Genomic DNA, 15,879 nt, shown 5'->3' on the forward strand with positions numbered 1-15,879 from the left:
AAGTCTCTCCTGAAGTTCTCATATTTACATGAGGTTTGCAGATGCCTCAATACGGACAATGACTTTTCCTCAGTTATTCAGTGCACGCTTAATAATTAAATGTCCAGTTATAATCTGGAAATGTTAGAAGGCCACCGCCTTAGTCTGGCTGGCTTATTCACACCGTCACAGCCCGTTAGGCCCAAGTGCTGTGAGACGACGTGGGAGTCTCCGAAGACAGCGAGCCGTTAACTCCCTCCTCTGCGTGCATGCGCGCCACTCTTCCCATCCAGAGGTGGCATCTGTCTCCCTCCCTTTAGATCCGGGCAGCCCTGCGAGTTGCAGTGACCCACAGAACATAGATGGGGTGATGTTCGAGGCTTTTAAGGCCAGCTTTAAAATGACTGGTAGCTTCTACTTCTTCTCTCAGAGGCGTCGTCTCCATGCTATAAAGAAGTCCAGGTCAACTACAGAGGGAAGGGGGGGCTCTGTGGAGAAACGCCCTGGAGGATGAAGGGCGGCTCTAGACCTCGAAGTCTCGGCTGAGCTCCCAGCTGGAGGGAGTACAGTGTACGCACCACAGAACTGGGTCGTGGAGCCATGGAACCCACGGAACCGGGGGCAACAGTCAGTCACTGTGGGAAGCCACTGACTTGGTTTCGGTTAAGCTACTAAGTGTTCTGAAGTGGTCTGTTATTCAGCAATAGATGTGTGAGACAGAATGTGGCCTGGGAAGGTATTTCTGGTTAAAATATGATAAATTATTGTGCATGTCAATTTACTTTTCCATCTTCAAAGGCATACTATACGGCCTAGAAGGTAAATTTTCTTTGACTATCTCACAGCCTCAGGTACATTATCATAAACATCGGCTGCTCCTGAACAATATGCCAAATGTAGAAGGTCTAAGATACTTCACTCATGTAATTCTCTGAGGATACATTCTAGATACGTGTTGTTTTCCCATGCAAGTTAAGCATGGCAGAAAGAATTAAGTTAAGGCACTGCTTAGTTTGCCTTAACAGAGTTTTGAATTATCTAATATGCAAATAAAAAAAATTTCAGAAGGAAGGAAATTTGTTCTTATTGCTAAAGGTAAACCTGCTAAGCCCTGAAATTTAATGTCGTCTCGGAAAGCACTAATTTAAAGAAATACTAAATAATTCAGAATGAAGACTTACTGTTGCCAGATCTAAAGGTGTCTGACCTTCTTGGTTCTTCATAGTGGGATCCGCACCATGGGCCAGAAGTAGGGCACATAACTGGGTCCTTCCTTTTTGGGCTGCTTCATGAAGAGGAGTAAATGCCCACTTATCTGTGGCATTTACACACGTGTTGTATTTTATCAATAATGCTGCTATATCCACATGCTGAGAAAAAAACAAAGGATGCAAAAGATCAAGAATGAGATTATCTGGTCAAGCTCCATCAGGTTTGCCTGCTGTGTTTAACACTTCCTTCCCTCTTCTCATTCTCTCTTCTCATCCTTAATGTATGTTTCTTCTATTAAAAAAAACATACTTATCCCACTCCTATATATTGGACCTCATCTTTTCTTGCCTCCAAAATCTCGATTCCGCAGTCATTACTATTTTACCCTGTGATTCTTCATAGGTGCTTATAAAATTTTTTATTTGGCCTTCTACCATATTCAGGTCTATCTTAAAAATGAACACATAAAATGAAACTATGACCTGACTCCAAGCCTCCTCTCAAAAGTCTAGACTGCCTGAAACTTTTGAAACAAGTGTTCTTGTTTGCTTCTCTGATCTTCCTATTTCTCTTCTAACCCACTGCAATCTGATCTATTTATTGAAACATTTGTCTCAAAGATTCTCACTGTTTTCTCTTCAGCCCTTGGGGAAGTAATATAACAAAACAGCACTGTACAAAACTGAGTCTACAAGGTTCAAAATGACTTGTGGGTGGGGGAAATGTTAGCAGCAGATACATTAAAAGCTGGGTGTGATGTGATGAGATGCTGAACCACGATGGCCAGAGAAGAATGGAAAAGAAGAGCTAAAATTGAGAAATTGGAAAAAAAGGAAAGAAAAAAAGGAAAAAGGAAAGAAAAAGGAAAAAAAACCCGGATTTTAGAAAGACAGATTAACTGCAGAGAATGAAAGAGATGGAAAAGGCAAAGGTGACTGACTACCTTCCGTTTTTCAAAATTTGTCTAGAAGATTAAAAACCAAAGGGGAACCATTAACAGACTCTGAGTAGTGAAAGTTGAAGTGGGAATGAAACTATAAGAAAGTAAGTTTCACTTTGAGTAAACGGTTTTTGAGGTAAAATATCGAAGTAATGCTGTTCTGTGAATGGTTTGACACAAAAGGCGGGAGCACAGACAAGGAAGGGCACCATTCATATCCTCCCTTGCGCTCTCTCACCTACTCACCCAACCAACCACCAGACATAGCTGAGTACTACTAAGTGCCTGGCCCCGCGGGTAGGGACTCTTGGGGGACTGCAAAACAGAACACTGAGTTGACAGTTGTAGCTAGTTGATAAACTTGCTAAGAAAAGGAATACAGAAAGATAATTTTAAGCAGAGGGAGGGGATATAAAGCTTTGAGAAAACAGTATTTGGAGAGAGGAGAGTGGAAGAAGAGTCCTCAGAGGAGACAAAAGGGGTGATAAGAACTAAAGAACTGTGAGGGGTCAGGACCACGTGAGGCAATGTAGAAGAAAGTTTCAAGGAGAGCAGGTTCCCTCAAATAGTAAGTTCTATATAGCAAAAAGTTTCAGTTTCTTCCAAAAAGTCCTTATAAAGTAAGCTTAAGACAATGAATTATGCAACAGTAATATTAATTCAATGGTTGGGAGAATAATAAAAATAACTTTATTCTTATGAGCACATTTAAGGATGCTACTTTGGTTGCCACTAAAGTAGTTCTAAAATCCATTTCAACTCTAATATTCTATAATTTTGTGCAGTTGACATATTTGTGTTCTTTATGGATACATTTCCTGGCATAACTTGACCACTTCTGATAGTTAAGTCAGAAGCACATCATCTGTTAAGACTAGATTTCTAACTTAAGCCGTTGCTCTACCTCAATATACTGAGTTATCAGAAGCTGACTATCAAGAGAACGAGAAGAGACGGGGAAGGTAGAAACAGATATATCCCAAGATGAGATTTCCGGCATGCTTCTTCATATTTTCTGTAAGACAGTCTTTGCTCTCTCAAAGACACTCACCTCGAAAAGAACAGATGCTTTTTCTGAGGCAATATTCAAGTTTTTAAAATCTAATACTTATTAATTTCAGGAAAATAATTTCAAAAAATAAAGAGAAGAAAATTTACGATAGAGCTACCCTATGGCCCAGCAATTGTACTACTGGGTATTTACCCCAAAGATACAGATGTAGTGAAAAGAAGGGCCATATGCACCCCAATGTTCATAGCAGCAATGTCCACAACAGCCAAACTGTGGAAGATGCAGAGATGCCCTTCAACAGATGAATGGAAAAAGATGATGGGACGTACACAATGGGATTTTACTCAGCCATCAGAAAGGATGAATACCCAGCTTATGGATCAATATGGATGGGACTGGAGACGATTATGGTAAGTGAAGTAATTCAAGCAGAGAAAGTCAATTATCATATAACCATATGATTACTCATTTGTGGAACATAAGGAATAGCATGGAGGACCTTAGGAGAAGGAGGGGAAAAATGGAGGGAGGAAAATCGGAGGGGGGAGATGAACCATGAGAGACTATGGATGCCAAGAAACAAACTGAGGGTTTTAGAGCGGAGGGGGGTGGGGGAATGGGTGAGCTGGTGATGGATATTAAGGAGGGCACGTATCGCGTGGAGCACTGGGTGTTATACGCAAACAATGAATCATGGAACACTGCATCAAAACTAATGATGTCCTGTATGTTCTGTATGGTGACTAACATAATAAAAAAAAAAAAGAAAGAAAAAAATTTATGAGGAAAATATAAATCAAATAACTTCTAAGGAAGCTCCCACATTGGCTTGACAAGATAAGAAAAAAAATGAAGCAAAGGAGCACAATTATACTAGGGCTTTTGAGAACAAGCTATGTTTTGTGATCTTGGGATTACGAATGATACATCATTATAAAACTGATTCTAACACAAAAGATAAAAATAGGTACCAACTGTGGTATTCCCTAAATTACTTAAAACAAAATAACCCCCCCAAATTTATCTCCCTTATTTAAAGGATATATGTTGAAAAGGATAGCTCTTTTTGCTCAGTTAATCCAAAAGCATGGAATAGCTTCTTCAAGCTTCTCCCCAGTAAGATTATAGGGCATTCACACAATGATTCAGATGATTAATTTTATTCTACTCTCATGTGTATTGGTAGAATAGTATAATTTGGTAGACTAATTTGCATAGGCTTCCAAAATTAGATAGTCCAAGGAAAATTACGTGTGTGTAAAATGAATTGTATATATGTTATTTATTGTTCAACTTTCTTTATACTAAATTTGTAGTTTATGCTTGGAGCAACCAATTACATGCTTGTTAAATCTGACAAACATCTGAAAGAGCAATAAACAGGAAGGAGTAGATTACTACCAAAGTATGCTAAAGACACGCTTCTTCAGTCTTTAAAGAGCTACACCACTGGGACAAAAATAGTAACTGAAATTTAAGGCTGACAAATGCAATAAATAAGCTATAGCTCAGTTTATACCATTAAAAGAACAATATTGAACTGCAAGGTCTAGAAAAGGAACTGAACTCTGCTGGAATGTTTCCGAGAGGCAATTTAACATGGTTTCAGAATCCAGCTGAAACACAGAACACTTTAACTGACAAATACTGCCTAAAAAGACTATGGGGGCCCTAATTTAATTCTAGAAAGCTGGAAAGTAAGGAGAAGAGAAATATGCTTGGGCTCCAATGAGAGCCATTTAGTTGTACAAGGATGTCATGAAATCCCACGATTATACCTTTTAGAGAAGGCAATGAAAAACTGAGAAGAGTCATGAGGTAACAGAAAATTACAGGCTTGGTGGTAAATAAATATCAATGTCTTACACGTACTGAATAACCAAAAAACTAACTGTTTGGTGTGCATGTATATTAGAAATATAAGACATTCTAATACAAAACACTCTCCTGACATCTGTAACTTTTACTTAAACTTCTTAGATTGTTTCTACAGTTGGAAAAACTGAGGTGGCAAATCCTTTCTGTATAAAAACACTCACAGAGACACACACAGGCAGCAAACTGAGCTCTCTAGAGTAAAAAAGGTAAAATACAAGTCAAAGAATAATTACCAATAAATAACAGCTTAAGTAGCTTTACGTAATTTCACGGATATCTCACATGATTATTTCATCCCCAGGCTACAAGTCATTACCTACTACCGACGCCAGTTAGTCTGTGTCTATCTCACGGACACTGAGCTGCTCCAGCACACGGATTACTCGTAGGACCGCTGGGTGGCGGCCAGCCATTATTCTGACCAGTAGGATGGCTGTGGGGAGCAAGTTATCTTTTTTTTTTTTTTAATATTTTATTTATTTATTTGACAGAGAGAAAGAGCATAAGCAGAGGAACCAGCAGGCAGAGGGAGAGGGAGAAGCAGGCTTCCCGCTGAGCAAGGGAGGCCAATGCGGGGCTGGATCCCAGGGCCCTGGGATCGTGACCTGAGCTGAAGGCAGGGGCTTAATGACTGAGCCACCCAGACGCCCCTGGGGGCAAGTTATCTTATAATAATAGTTACTATTATTATTATTATTATCTTATAATAACAACTATCATTATTATTATTACTTATAATATGGATTTTAGGCCAGAGGATGCACTTTCCACATGCATGATCTCATCTAATTATCACAACAACCCTGTAAAGAAGCTTTCAGCATCTGAGTTCTGCTAATGAGAAAATTGTGATCAGAAGGATTAAGGCACTGCTTGGAGACTGGGTTATCAAGCAGAAGCCTACGGATGAGATCCCAGATGCTCACAGCCCGAGTTCAGGTCTTTCCATCATACGCAGCTGCCCGCAGGTCTTGCCGGACTAAAACTCAAGTGTCATTTCCTGAAAAGTCAAAAATGGCGAAGTGTATCATATCAGGGAGAAGTCACGTACGTAGGGATTACTGGGTAACACTAGACCCCAAACTACTCTGCAAACAGCTTTATTTTTAACTGAGAAGCTTTTATTTCACATGAAGTACCATAAAAATCTCCTCCACAAACCGTTACTTCAGGACAGTGCACATATACACGCTGCAGCCGCGCCGGTGCCAGAACCGCTGGATGAACACCACCCAACACAATGTAACTAGCGTTTTGCCACCTTAACAGAGAAATGAGGACCAGAGCCCTACCTTTTCATTATACTATCCAGCCAAGGCTTACTATGACATGAGTAAAAAAGGGACTTTTGAAAGATTTATATATCTAGTGATATTAAAAATATTATTATATTTACCCTTTAGTTAAAAGAAGACAAAGTAGCTTTTAAAATTTTTATATTGTGGCTAACACTGGTCCTCTTTTTAAATCTACTAATTGAGAATGAGATAAAATACTGATTTGACATGATTACTGACAATGGATTACATGGTATACAAATGGCATTAGATAAAATTATTTTTTTGAGCAGAGATTCTCAACGGGGAGGATGATCTTACCTACTGCCAACTGGGAATCACTGTGTCACAGGGATGTTATGGGGCAGGGAGAGGGGAGAGGTAAGTGTTGTACAGGGAAAATCCACGGCAACCAAAAAAGGTCAAGAAACCAAAAAAGTAAAGGCTTTAGTGAATAACACTTATGACTACTGACTGAATAGTCACTGACTCATAGATATCTGATTTTTGAATTTGTAAAGTTTAATACCAGAAGGACTTTTAGTGACTCAAAAAACCCACCTAGAGGCGCCTGGGTGGCTCAGTGGGTTAAAGCCTCTGCTTTCGGCTCAGGTCATGATCCCAGGGTCCTGGGATGGAGCCCAGCATCAGGATCTCTGCTCAGCAGGGAGCCTGCTTCCCCCTCTCTCTCTGCCTGCCTGTCTGCCTACTTGTGATCTCTGTCAAATAAATAAATAAAATCTAAAAAAAAAAAAAACCCACCTATACAAAGCGGAAAAAAAACCTACTATAAACACATTATCTAGCCTGTTAACATTCTGTAGTAGAAGGATGGGATCAACCAGGTTGATCAAAACCTCTATCACATGCCCTCTACACAGCCTGGAGAATTTTCTGTTCATTTTTACTTCGATAAATTCGTTTCATTTACAAAGAGCTTAGCAGTAGGAATGTGATAACAAACACCGTAACATGGAAAGAGAGATGAAACAAAAAATGTCCATTATTTTTCTCACACGGAGTTAGGAGATGATGGTGAAGTAAGTACGAAATGGAACAGCAGGCCTCTGTTCTGGACCCTGGTTGCACGGCACCTCCCTTCAGCTAAGCGCAAGGTAGCTTCAAGGCAACACGGAACAAGGTTGACCTGCATACTACATTACTGTTTAGCCACTGTGCGTTTATTTCTCTCATACTAGTCACCAAAGGACACACACGTGTAAGTAACATCTCAACGCCTTTCCTATCAGGAGACTAGGAATTAAAAGGTAAACTACTTTTGAATTAAGTTTTATTTTCTCTGCTTTCTGTGACAGCGGTGAAAACGGTGGCAGTTAAAGACTGACCAGATAGAACTTATCTACAACCACAATGTGTAAAATGTATTGAAAAACACACAGATCCACGTAGTCTACACAACAGATAGTGTAAGTCTTACTAGGTCATGTCAAGAACTAATTCTATTGCCCACATCTATCCTTACTCCTTCGTAGATTTGTATGAAGTAAAAAGACTCTGCTTTGTGGCTCCTGGATGGCTCAGTGGGTTAAGCCTCTGCCTTCGGCTCAGGTCATGATCTCGGGGTCCTGGGATCGAGCCCCATGTTGGGCTCTCTGCTCAGCAGGGAGCCTGCTTCTCCCTTCCCCTCTGCCTGCCTCTCTGCCTACTTGTGACTCTCTCTCTCTCTCTCTCTCTCTCTGTTAAATAAATAAATAAATCTTTAAAAAAAAAAAAAAAGGCTCTGCTTTAAGTTCTACTGATCCCATCAGCTTTATAAACTCCTAACTGAAGCAGCAGCAGAGGGATTCGAGGGACAGACAACAGAGAGAAGGATCATGCCACAAAGTGAAAATTAATCTCCAAATGACAGACAAGTAAAAAAAAAAAAAGCAAAACCATACGTAACTGTGTATGTAGTATGTTAGCAGTAAATATTTAGCATGCCTGGTCCTCAGGAGAAATATATGCTGTACAGTGAAACTGGGCACCTTTTTTGAAGGAAGGTTAGAAGAAAATTCTACTAAATTTGAGAAGAGATAATCATGTTGGGAAAGGTAACTTTACTGCAGTTTCAAGAGGATTTCAGTACTAATCGTATATTTATTAAATCTGACAAGTTTTAATTAATTTATGTTACATTGGGAAATTTTCTGTTTGTCCAACTCAAATTGCACTGTTTGCCTTCCTTAAAAGTATTCCCACAGACTGTCATCTCTCTGAAACACTGGTTTTTGCAGAGGGCTTATGAGAAGATGAGAACATTCCTCATGGAGGCCAATGGAAAAGAGTAAGAGAATATGAAATCACAATGATTACTTTTTACTTATAGTTTGTTAGGCTTCTGCAGATCCAGAAACTGTCCTCATCCATACTGATTCCAACTGTGAGACCCCTGGTATGTATAATCCAGCATCTATGGGGTTTTAGAGTTGAACAGGGAATAAGTGAATGAACAGAAAAGCACATGGACATTGATCCTGGGTGATTGTTCCTGCGTGATTTAGGGCTAAGTGGGCCTTGGTGATTTCTGGACAGTCAGTTTCAACAAATGCCATCAAGGCCCCGCGGTCCCCTGCTCTTGCCCTTGCGGCTGATGAATCCAGTTACAGTGCTCCGAGAATGGCTCTGGACTCCCACTGCAGGCCTTCAGTGAGACAATCAAATTCTATGAAACCACATGTACCAATGGCTCGACCGTTTACTTGGCTATTTTTAAGATTCTGATGATAAACAAAAGCAAGCATAATTTCCATGCCCACAAACAAACAGCTTCCTCAATTTTATAGTTTCTAAAATCTACTTGGGGGAGAGTTAAGATCTATTATCTGTATCAGTAAATACTAAATGAGCAGCAGTTACACATCTATTCCTGTGCTAGAGAATGTGAGAAGAGCAGAGAGCTATGAAGAGCACGGCCCTTAGCCAAAGCATAGTTGAGCGTGGGAAGGCTGGAAACACTCTGAATAGTAAGATTCAAATCGTGCTACATTATGCTGTGGTTACGTATCTACTTACTTCCTGCACAGTATGCATTTGATAAAATAGTAAATGTCAGGGAAGTTTTCCAGACTGGAACTTTAGCATGCTCACCCCGTAGGACGCTGCATTATGAAGAGGAATTAGACCACCTTTGTCTTGGGCATTAACGTCTGCTCCATGCTCCAGAAGATACTCAGCTACTTCCAGATTATTGTAGCCTGCTATTAGAGTGAAAAAGGCAAACATGTTAGACTAAGAAAATATACCGATATTTTTATCTATGTCTATAAAGAATGACCAGAAAAATGTTAGGATTTTAGATACTTTTTGCTTTAAAAGCTAATACTCCTCTCACATAACTAAGAGCCTTTACAATTAGAAATTATATAAAATTATGTCAATCAAAAGCATTTTACTATTTCTGCTCAGCATTTCTTTCATCTTCTGGTAAACTGTATCAGCTATCCAAGAACGGCCAATGGGCTTTGGATGAGCCACTGACACTTACCTGCCAGGTGCAGAGGGGTTGAGTTCCTGCCCTGGGTGTCCCTGCAGTTGATGTTGTCCGGCGTGCACAGCTTCTGCACTCTTGCCAGGCAGCCCTTCTTGGCGGCATCCAGCAAGGCGGCGTCGCCTCTCAGCAAGTCCTGGATATCTGTGTCTCCCTCCTTTACCAGATCTAATGGTGTATTTCCATCTCGGTTCTTTTTGGTTGGATCTGCTCCATGCTAAAACAGCAACAGTAAGACAAAACAGACAAACAAACAAAACCAAATGGGGTTTGTATTTTCTATAGTAGCTTTTCTAAGGTTTATTTTTAACTTCATCTTCACTCACCCAAGGAAAGAGATCTATTTTGTATGCATTTGGGGCAGGGGGTGGGGGAGGCCGTATCTGATACCATGAAAGTGGTGGGACAAGAATTCTATTTATGTTTAACCCGCATAAGTTTTTCTCTAGTTAAAAAAAAAAAAAAGACAAAAAACAATTATGTCTGATTATTTTTCACATCTTTAATTTAAAAAAACACAAAATCATTAAGTTAGTTTAATAAAACTACCAGTTTCTACTATTTCATTTGTATCCCCCAAATTTATATGCATAAATTTGTCTAAAGATTACTTATTTTAATACCACTCTAATATTAAAGTTCTTGTAAGATACATGTTTAATAATGAGCAACGAGTTTGTTAATAATAACATAGCTGCTAAGAAAAAAAATCAATGTTGATTAAAACTCTTGTTTCTCCTACTACAATGTTTTCTCACATTAGTACCATAAGTAATGGATAAGCAGTGCAAACTAATGCAACTCTTTCCAAAACCTACCCTGATGAACTGTGATGAACTGAACTTAATCAAATCAGTTCAGAAGGGCACTTCAGACACTACTCAAAGCTATGTAAGTATCATACCACACTTAAATATCCCCCTAAAATAGAAAATGGAAGCAGTCTTTATAGCACTTCTCATACTTAATAATTTACTGTGATGTAATTTTACATGCTAACCAAAAAATAAATATAATTACTTTATATTTTATAATTTTTAAAATTACATACTTTTAAAAGGAGCTTGCAGATTTCATATTTTCCTTTAGCTGCTGCTTCATGCAGAGGGGTAAATTTCCATAAGTCCGCCACATTGACAGAAGCCCCATGCCTTACTAAAAGCTCAGCTACCTCATAGTGTCCATATGAACAAGCATTATGTAGGGGTACCAAGCCACTAAACAAAAGAAAATTATTTTAAAGACATATAACAGATCTTTGTGTTAAAATGATAATAATAAAAATAACATAATTCTTCTACAGCAGTGACTATACTGAACACTCACTTCAAAAGAAAGAATTCTCCTCTGGTCTTGAAGATATAGTCATCCATTTCCAAATAAGGATTAACAATTTCAAAAACATCCCTTTCAATATAAGGATTTTTTCCCTAGTTTCTTGGTGATGGATAGAAATTTCACAGCCATCCTACGCTTAAAACACATACAGATACACCCACAGAAAAGCTCCATCACAACACTTTAAATTCAGGTTTCATCGATATTAAGAGCAACACTACAAAGTGACTTCAGGAATAATCTAATCAGGAACTGGCTTTTAATCAACTCAACTTTTCTTCCATTTGGGTTTTCCTAATGAAAACTGTATGCTTATAAAATATACAATGCAATTTAACTAGTTTATTTAGGCAAGTTTTACCTTTTGTCTTTGGTTATTTCTTAATTCCTAATAATTCAGTAGTGGTTTCTATGCATAGATTTAAATATTTAAGTGTCATACAGTGAAAACGCAAAAAGCCAAGTGATACAGAAACTTCAGTATTCAGTAAGGGAAACAGTGACAGCAACCATAAACTCCAGCCCGATGAGAAAAATCTAGCTGCCTCAACTTATGAGCAAACTAGTTTGAGATAACTCTGAGCTCTGGTTGGAAGGCAGCTGGCATTAGAAAAAGATAGAAAGGGATTCCTATAAAAAAAGAGTGAATCAAAAGGATAAGCTTAAGTTGCACTTAAAACATGACAAAAACAAGGTATCAAATGCCTTTTTACTTAGGGATCAGCTTTTTTTTTTTTTTTTTTTTAATGTTTTGAGACCAAAAATACTAAGTGCTAACTAAAATGGGCAATGGAGGGATGTCTGGGTGGCTCAGTCAGTTGGGTCGCTGCCCTCGGCTCAGGTCATGATCCCAGGGCCCTGGGATAGAGTCCCGCATCGGGCTCCTTGCTCAGCGGGGAGCTTGTTTCTCTCTCTACCTCTGCCTGCCACTCTGCCTGCTTGAGCTCTCTTGCTCTCTATCTCTCTGACAAATAAATAAATAAATAAATAAATAAATCAAATCTTTAAAAAAAAATAAATAAATAAATAAAATGGGCAATGGAAACAACTACTGGTTGCTCTCCAGAGTGCTACAACACTTGGAAAGAGCTGGTGCTATTATTACTGAATATTCAAGTCTGATGTGCCCGTTTTAAAAGATAAATAAATCCGTAATGGTTAACTGAAGTCTAAATTGTATGGTTTAATTCCACAGTACTCTGATATGTAATTGCACAGAAAAGTGCTTGCTTACTTCTATTTTGAGATGATATGAAATTAACTCAGAATACGGAAGCTCATTTCAGTTAAAACTTCCTTCTCGCATTTTTAAACAGCTGCTGTGACTGCTTTAAACTCTGTCTAGATAAATTAAAATAATTTAGTAAACTAATATAAAAAGTATAGAATATCTGAATTAGTGAAAATAAAATTATAAGTCTATTAATACCAATGACTTTGGGATGGATGGCTTCTTTTGGGAAGAGATCATACATTTTAAATAGCAAAAAAGAAAAAAGGACGAACAATAAATTACAAACTGTATAAACACATTCATGCAATGCAGTAAAATACCATCGCAGGCATTAAAAAGATGAGATGAACAATTAAGTACCGATACGGAAAGGCATTCGAGATACACTCCTGGGTGAGAAAGCAAACTGCAGAGCAGGCTACGTGGAATGGCGTCATCATTTAAGTTAAAAACAAGCACTCCCGCCACAAGAGCATCTGAACTGATTTATACTTTTAGAAAAATCTGGAGGAGTATCAGAAAGTGTTCACGTAATCTTCAGAAGGTGGGGTGATAGGGATTTTCATTTGCTATACTGTACATTTCTATTAGATGCCTTAAATTTTAAAAAACACGTATTACTTTTTTAAGAGTGAAAAAAATATCGACTTCAAAAAATATTTTTAAAAAATTTGCAAGTCCCAAACATTAAATTCTAACACATACCCTTTGTCTTTGGCGTGGACGTCAGCACCGTGGTGTAGAAGGTACTCCACGACAGACACGCGATTGTAGCCTGCCGCAAAGTGTAAAGGGGTAGAATGCCGGCCTTCCAGATCTCTGCAGTTCACATTCTGAGGGCTGCAAAGTTGCTTTAATGACATACACACACACACACACACACAAACACACACACACAAACACAAAAAGAACATCAATATTTATTCCCACGTTTTGCTCCAAAATACTGCAGGCATCTTGGATAAGCTGTCATTTCCTAATGAATATTTATTTCTAAAGATTAGATAATGCAAGTGATGTTTAAAAATCAGCAATCTGCTTGGCTTCACAGTGTCTACAAATATTTTTACGGCTTACAGAGCAATTTCATCTTTTTTTTTTTAACATTTCCTGGCCAAAATCCTCATCAAAAAGAAAAACTCATAATAAAGCAGACTCTCCATGGCAAATGATGCCTTTGTCTTTCATCTTCTTAAGGCTCTCCTCCCTGAGACTGCCTGCCCAGTGCGTCTGCCTGTACCAGCACGCTGTCTGCCATGTTTCACTCAAGGAGGACCGACCCTGGCCGACTGCAGAACTACCCAGAGCTCTCGTCTCCACTGATGTGGCAAGCAAAAAGCCGCCAGAAAAATCACATTAATTCTGCCTGGGCCACCCACTTGGTCCCCTGACCCGCTCCAGGAAAGCCATGCGGTCATCAGCGCTTCCCCCGATCTCTGGGAGATGTTTGTCGACCGCTACGAGTCAAACTGATTCCAATCATGCTCTCGTTTTTCGTCTTTCATCTCCTTGTGAATTGGAGTGTTTCAGCACAAGCTCGATTCCGTCTGCTTACAGAGCAGCGGGAAGCAAAGAAAGGACCGGCAGGTTGCACCGCTGGCAGTGACAGATGAATTTTAATAATACATCAATAATAATTCACAATTTATAAAGAATCTCATATTCTTTCAGCGAGAGAACTATTACCTATCTGTGAAGTTGACCATTATCTCCATCTTACAGATGAAATAGACCAATGCTCAGATAGGGCTAAGCAGCTCGTCCTTTCACAGAGTTGGTAAGGTAAAGGGTACAACAAAGGCTCAAACTTGATTTTCCCTATTCGTATTCTTTGGATCTTTCTGCTACATGCATGCTTACTTTCCTAATTGCCCTCATTCAGGGAAGTGATGCAAAGAAAGGTAACGGAAACAATAGTCAAAAAACCCAGAGAAAACAGTGACATTTTCTCGCCTACAAGGTAGGATGGCTGGGCTTTCCAGGCGTCTGACAATCTTGCCACTGTAATGAGCTGTTATTATATAAAAACCAAAAGCCTGGGAGGCACCTGTTTCTACTGACTTCCTGAGTCGGGGTTTTCCCATCGGTAGCGTAAGAGCAGGACTCGGCAGGTGGTACAGTGCATACAGGATGGAGAGCTGGGCCGCAGGGAGAGCCTACAGTCTCACCAGCTCTACGTGGAAAAGCCCTGACTCTAGAATCTCAAGAGCCACTGTCATCTGGCCAGGTCAAATATCTTACCCTTTCGCGACAAGTGAGTCTGTGGCTACCTTAATACGTAAATTATAGAATCAAAAACCAAAATGAAATAGAAGTGAATAAATTAATACATAAAACTAGAGAGCACAAAAATTGTTAGTAAACACCTTCTACTGGTAGCTTACATGATTGAAGCTGCTTCTTGGTGCTGCTGGGTTTTCTTCAGGCTCTTATATTCTAACTTTTTTTTCCCCCCACAGAGAATATCAGCAAAACAGGGATGTGGTATGGAATGACACACAACTCATTTTGCCAGGTTACAAAAATAAAAGCCCATTCTGCTTAAGAAACATTCACTTTCTAGTATTTGGAAGTTCTTTATTCCCTGTTCAATTTCAATTTCCTTTTGAATGCCAAAGCAAATTTACATTCTTCCTACCTGATTTTCATAATTTCAAATACTTTACTCAGCAAACAGCTTTTTCTTCTAATTCCTAATAATTTAATACTCTCTGAAGCCTCTAGGGAAGGAAATTTACCATGCTTAATTCTCAGTTAATTTGTGCTTTGCTTTTCTTCTGCCACTTCCATTCCATTCATAAAAATATAGTCGGCCTTTATTGTGAAGGCCGACTGTACAACTGGGAGGTGTGACACAAATGCTTTTTTAGGAAACGTGAAAGCTAGAGATTTGCCTATCAGTATATACAAAACACATGGAATTAAAAACTACAAATTAGGACGCCTGGGTGGCTCAGTTGGTTGAGCAGCTGCCTTCGGCCCAGGTCATGATCCCAGCGTCCTGGGATCGAGTCCCACATCAGACTCCTTGCTTGGCAGGGAGCCTGCTTCTCCCTCTGCCTCTGCCTGCCATTCTGTCTGCCTGTGCTCGCTCTCTCTCCCTCTCTCGCTCTGACAAATAAATAAATAAAATCTTTAAAAAAAAAAACAACAAAACTACAAAATAAGAAAATACTGAACTATTAATTTAATGATCATGGGTACATGCAGCAAGGCTGGTGAGATTATCATGCCATGATGTAGAAAAGGAGTCCTGATCACTTTTATATTTAAAGATTTTCTTTTATTAGCATATATTTCAAATGGCAAAAAGTATATGTAATTTTAATCAAGGAAAAAAGTATATAGTTTTAGATCTAAGACAACTTTAAAATTTCTCCCCAGTTGGCTATTACAACTGAAGTTTACTGTTTTTCTTTAAATAACAGATGTTCTTGTAAGATGGAAGAGACGTTAGAAGTGGCCACATACTGAAACAAAAAAAAAATTTCTAGGTAACACAGCTTGAAAGAGTTTACT

General features: G+C 39.0%; 1 protein-coding gene across 1 annotated transcript in view; it reads right to left on the reverse strand.

The window, feature by feature from the left end:
- Positions 1-15,879, reverse strand: part of LOC111144433 (tankyrase) — a 205,557-nt gene that overhangs the window by 27,425 nt on the left and 162,253 nt on the right. Inside the window, exons 14-18 of the mRNA XM_022498736.1 lie at positions 13,066-13,211; positions 10,840-11,005; positions 9,786-10,005; positions 9,389-9,498; positions 1,161-1,349 (exon numbers count right to left, since the gene is read on the reverse strand). Of these exons, the coding sequence (XP_022354444.1) occupies positions 1,161-1,349; positions 9,389-9,498; positions 9,786-10,005; positions 10,840-11,005; positions 13,066-13,211 (831 nt within the window). The remainder of the gene's footprint in view (positions 1-1,160; positions 1,350-9,388; positions 9,499-9,785; positions 10,006-10,839; positions 11,006-13,065; positions 13,212-15,879) is intronic.

The sequence above is a fragment of the Enhydra lutris genome, unplaced genomic scaffold (assembly GCF_002288905.1).
Source record: "Enhydra lutris kenyoni isolate GAN:26980312 unplaced genomic scaffold, ASM228890v2 scaffoldscaffold11, whole genome shotgun sequence".
Lineage (NCBI taxonomy): Eukaryota > Metazoa > Chordata > Mammalia > Carnivora > Mustelidae > Enhydra > Enhydra lutris.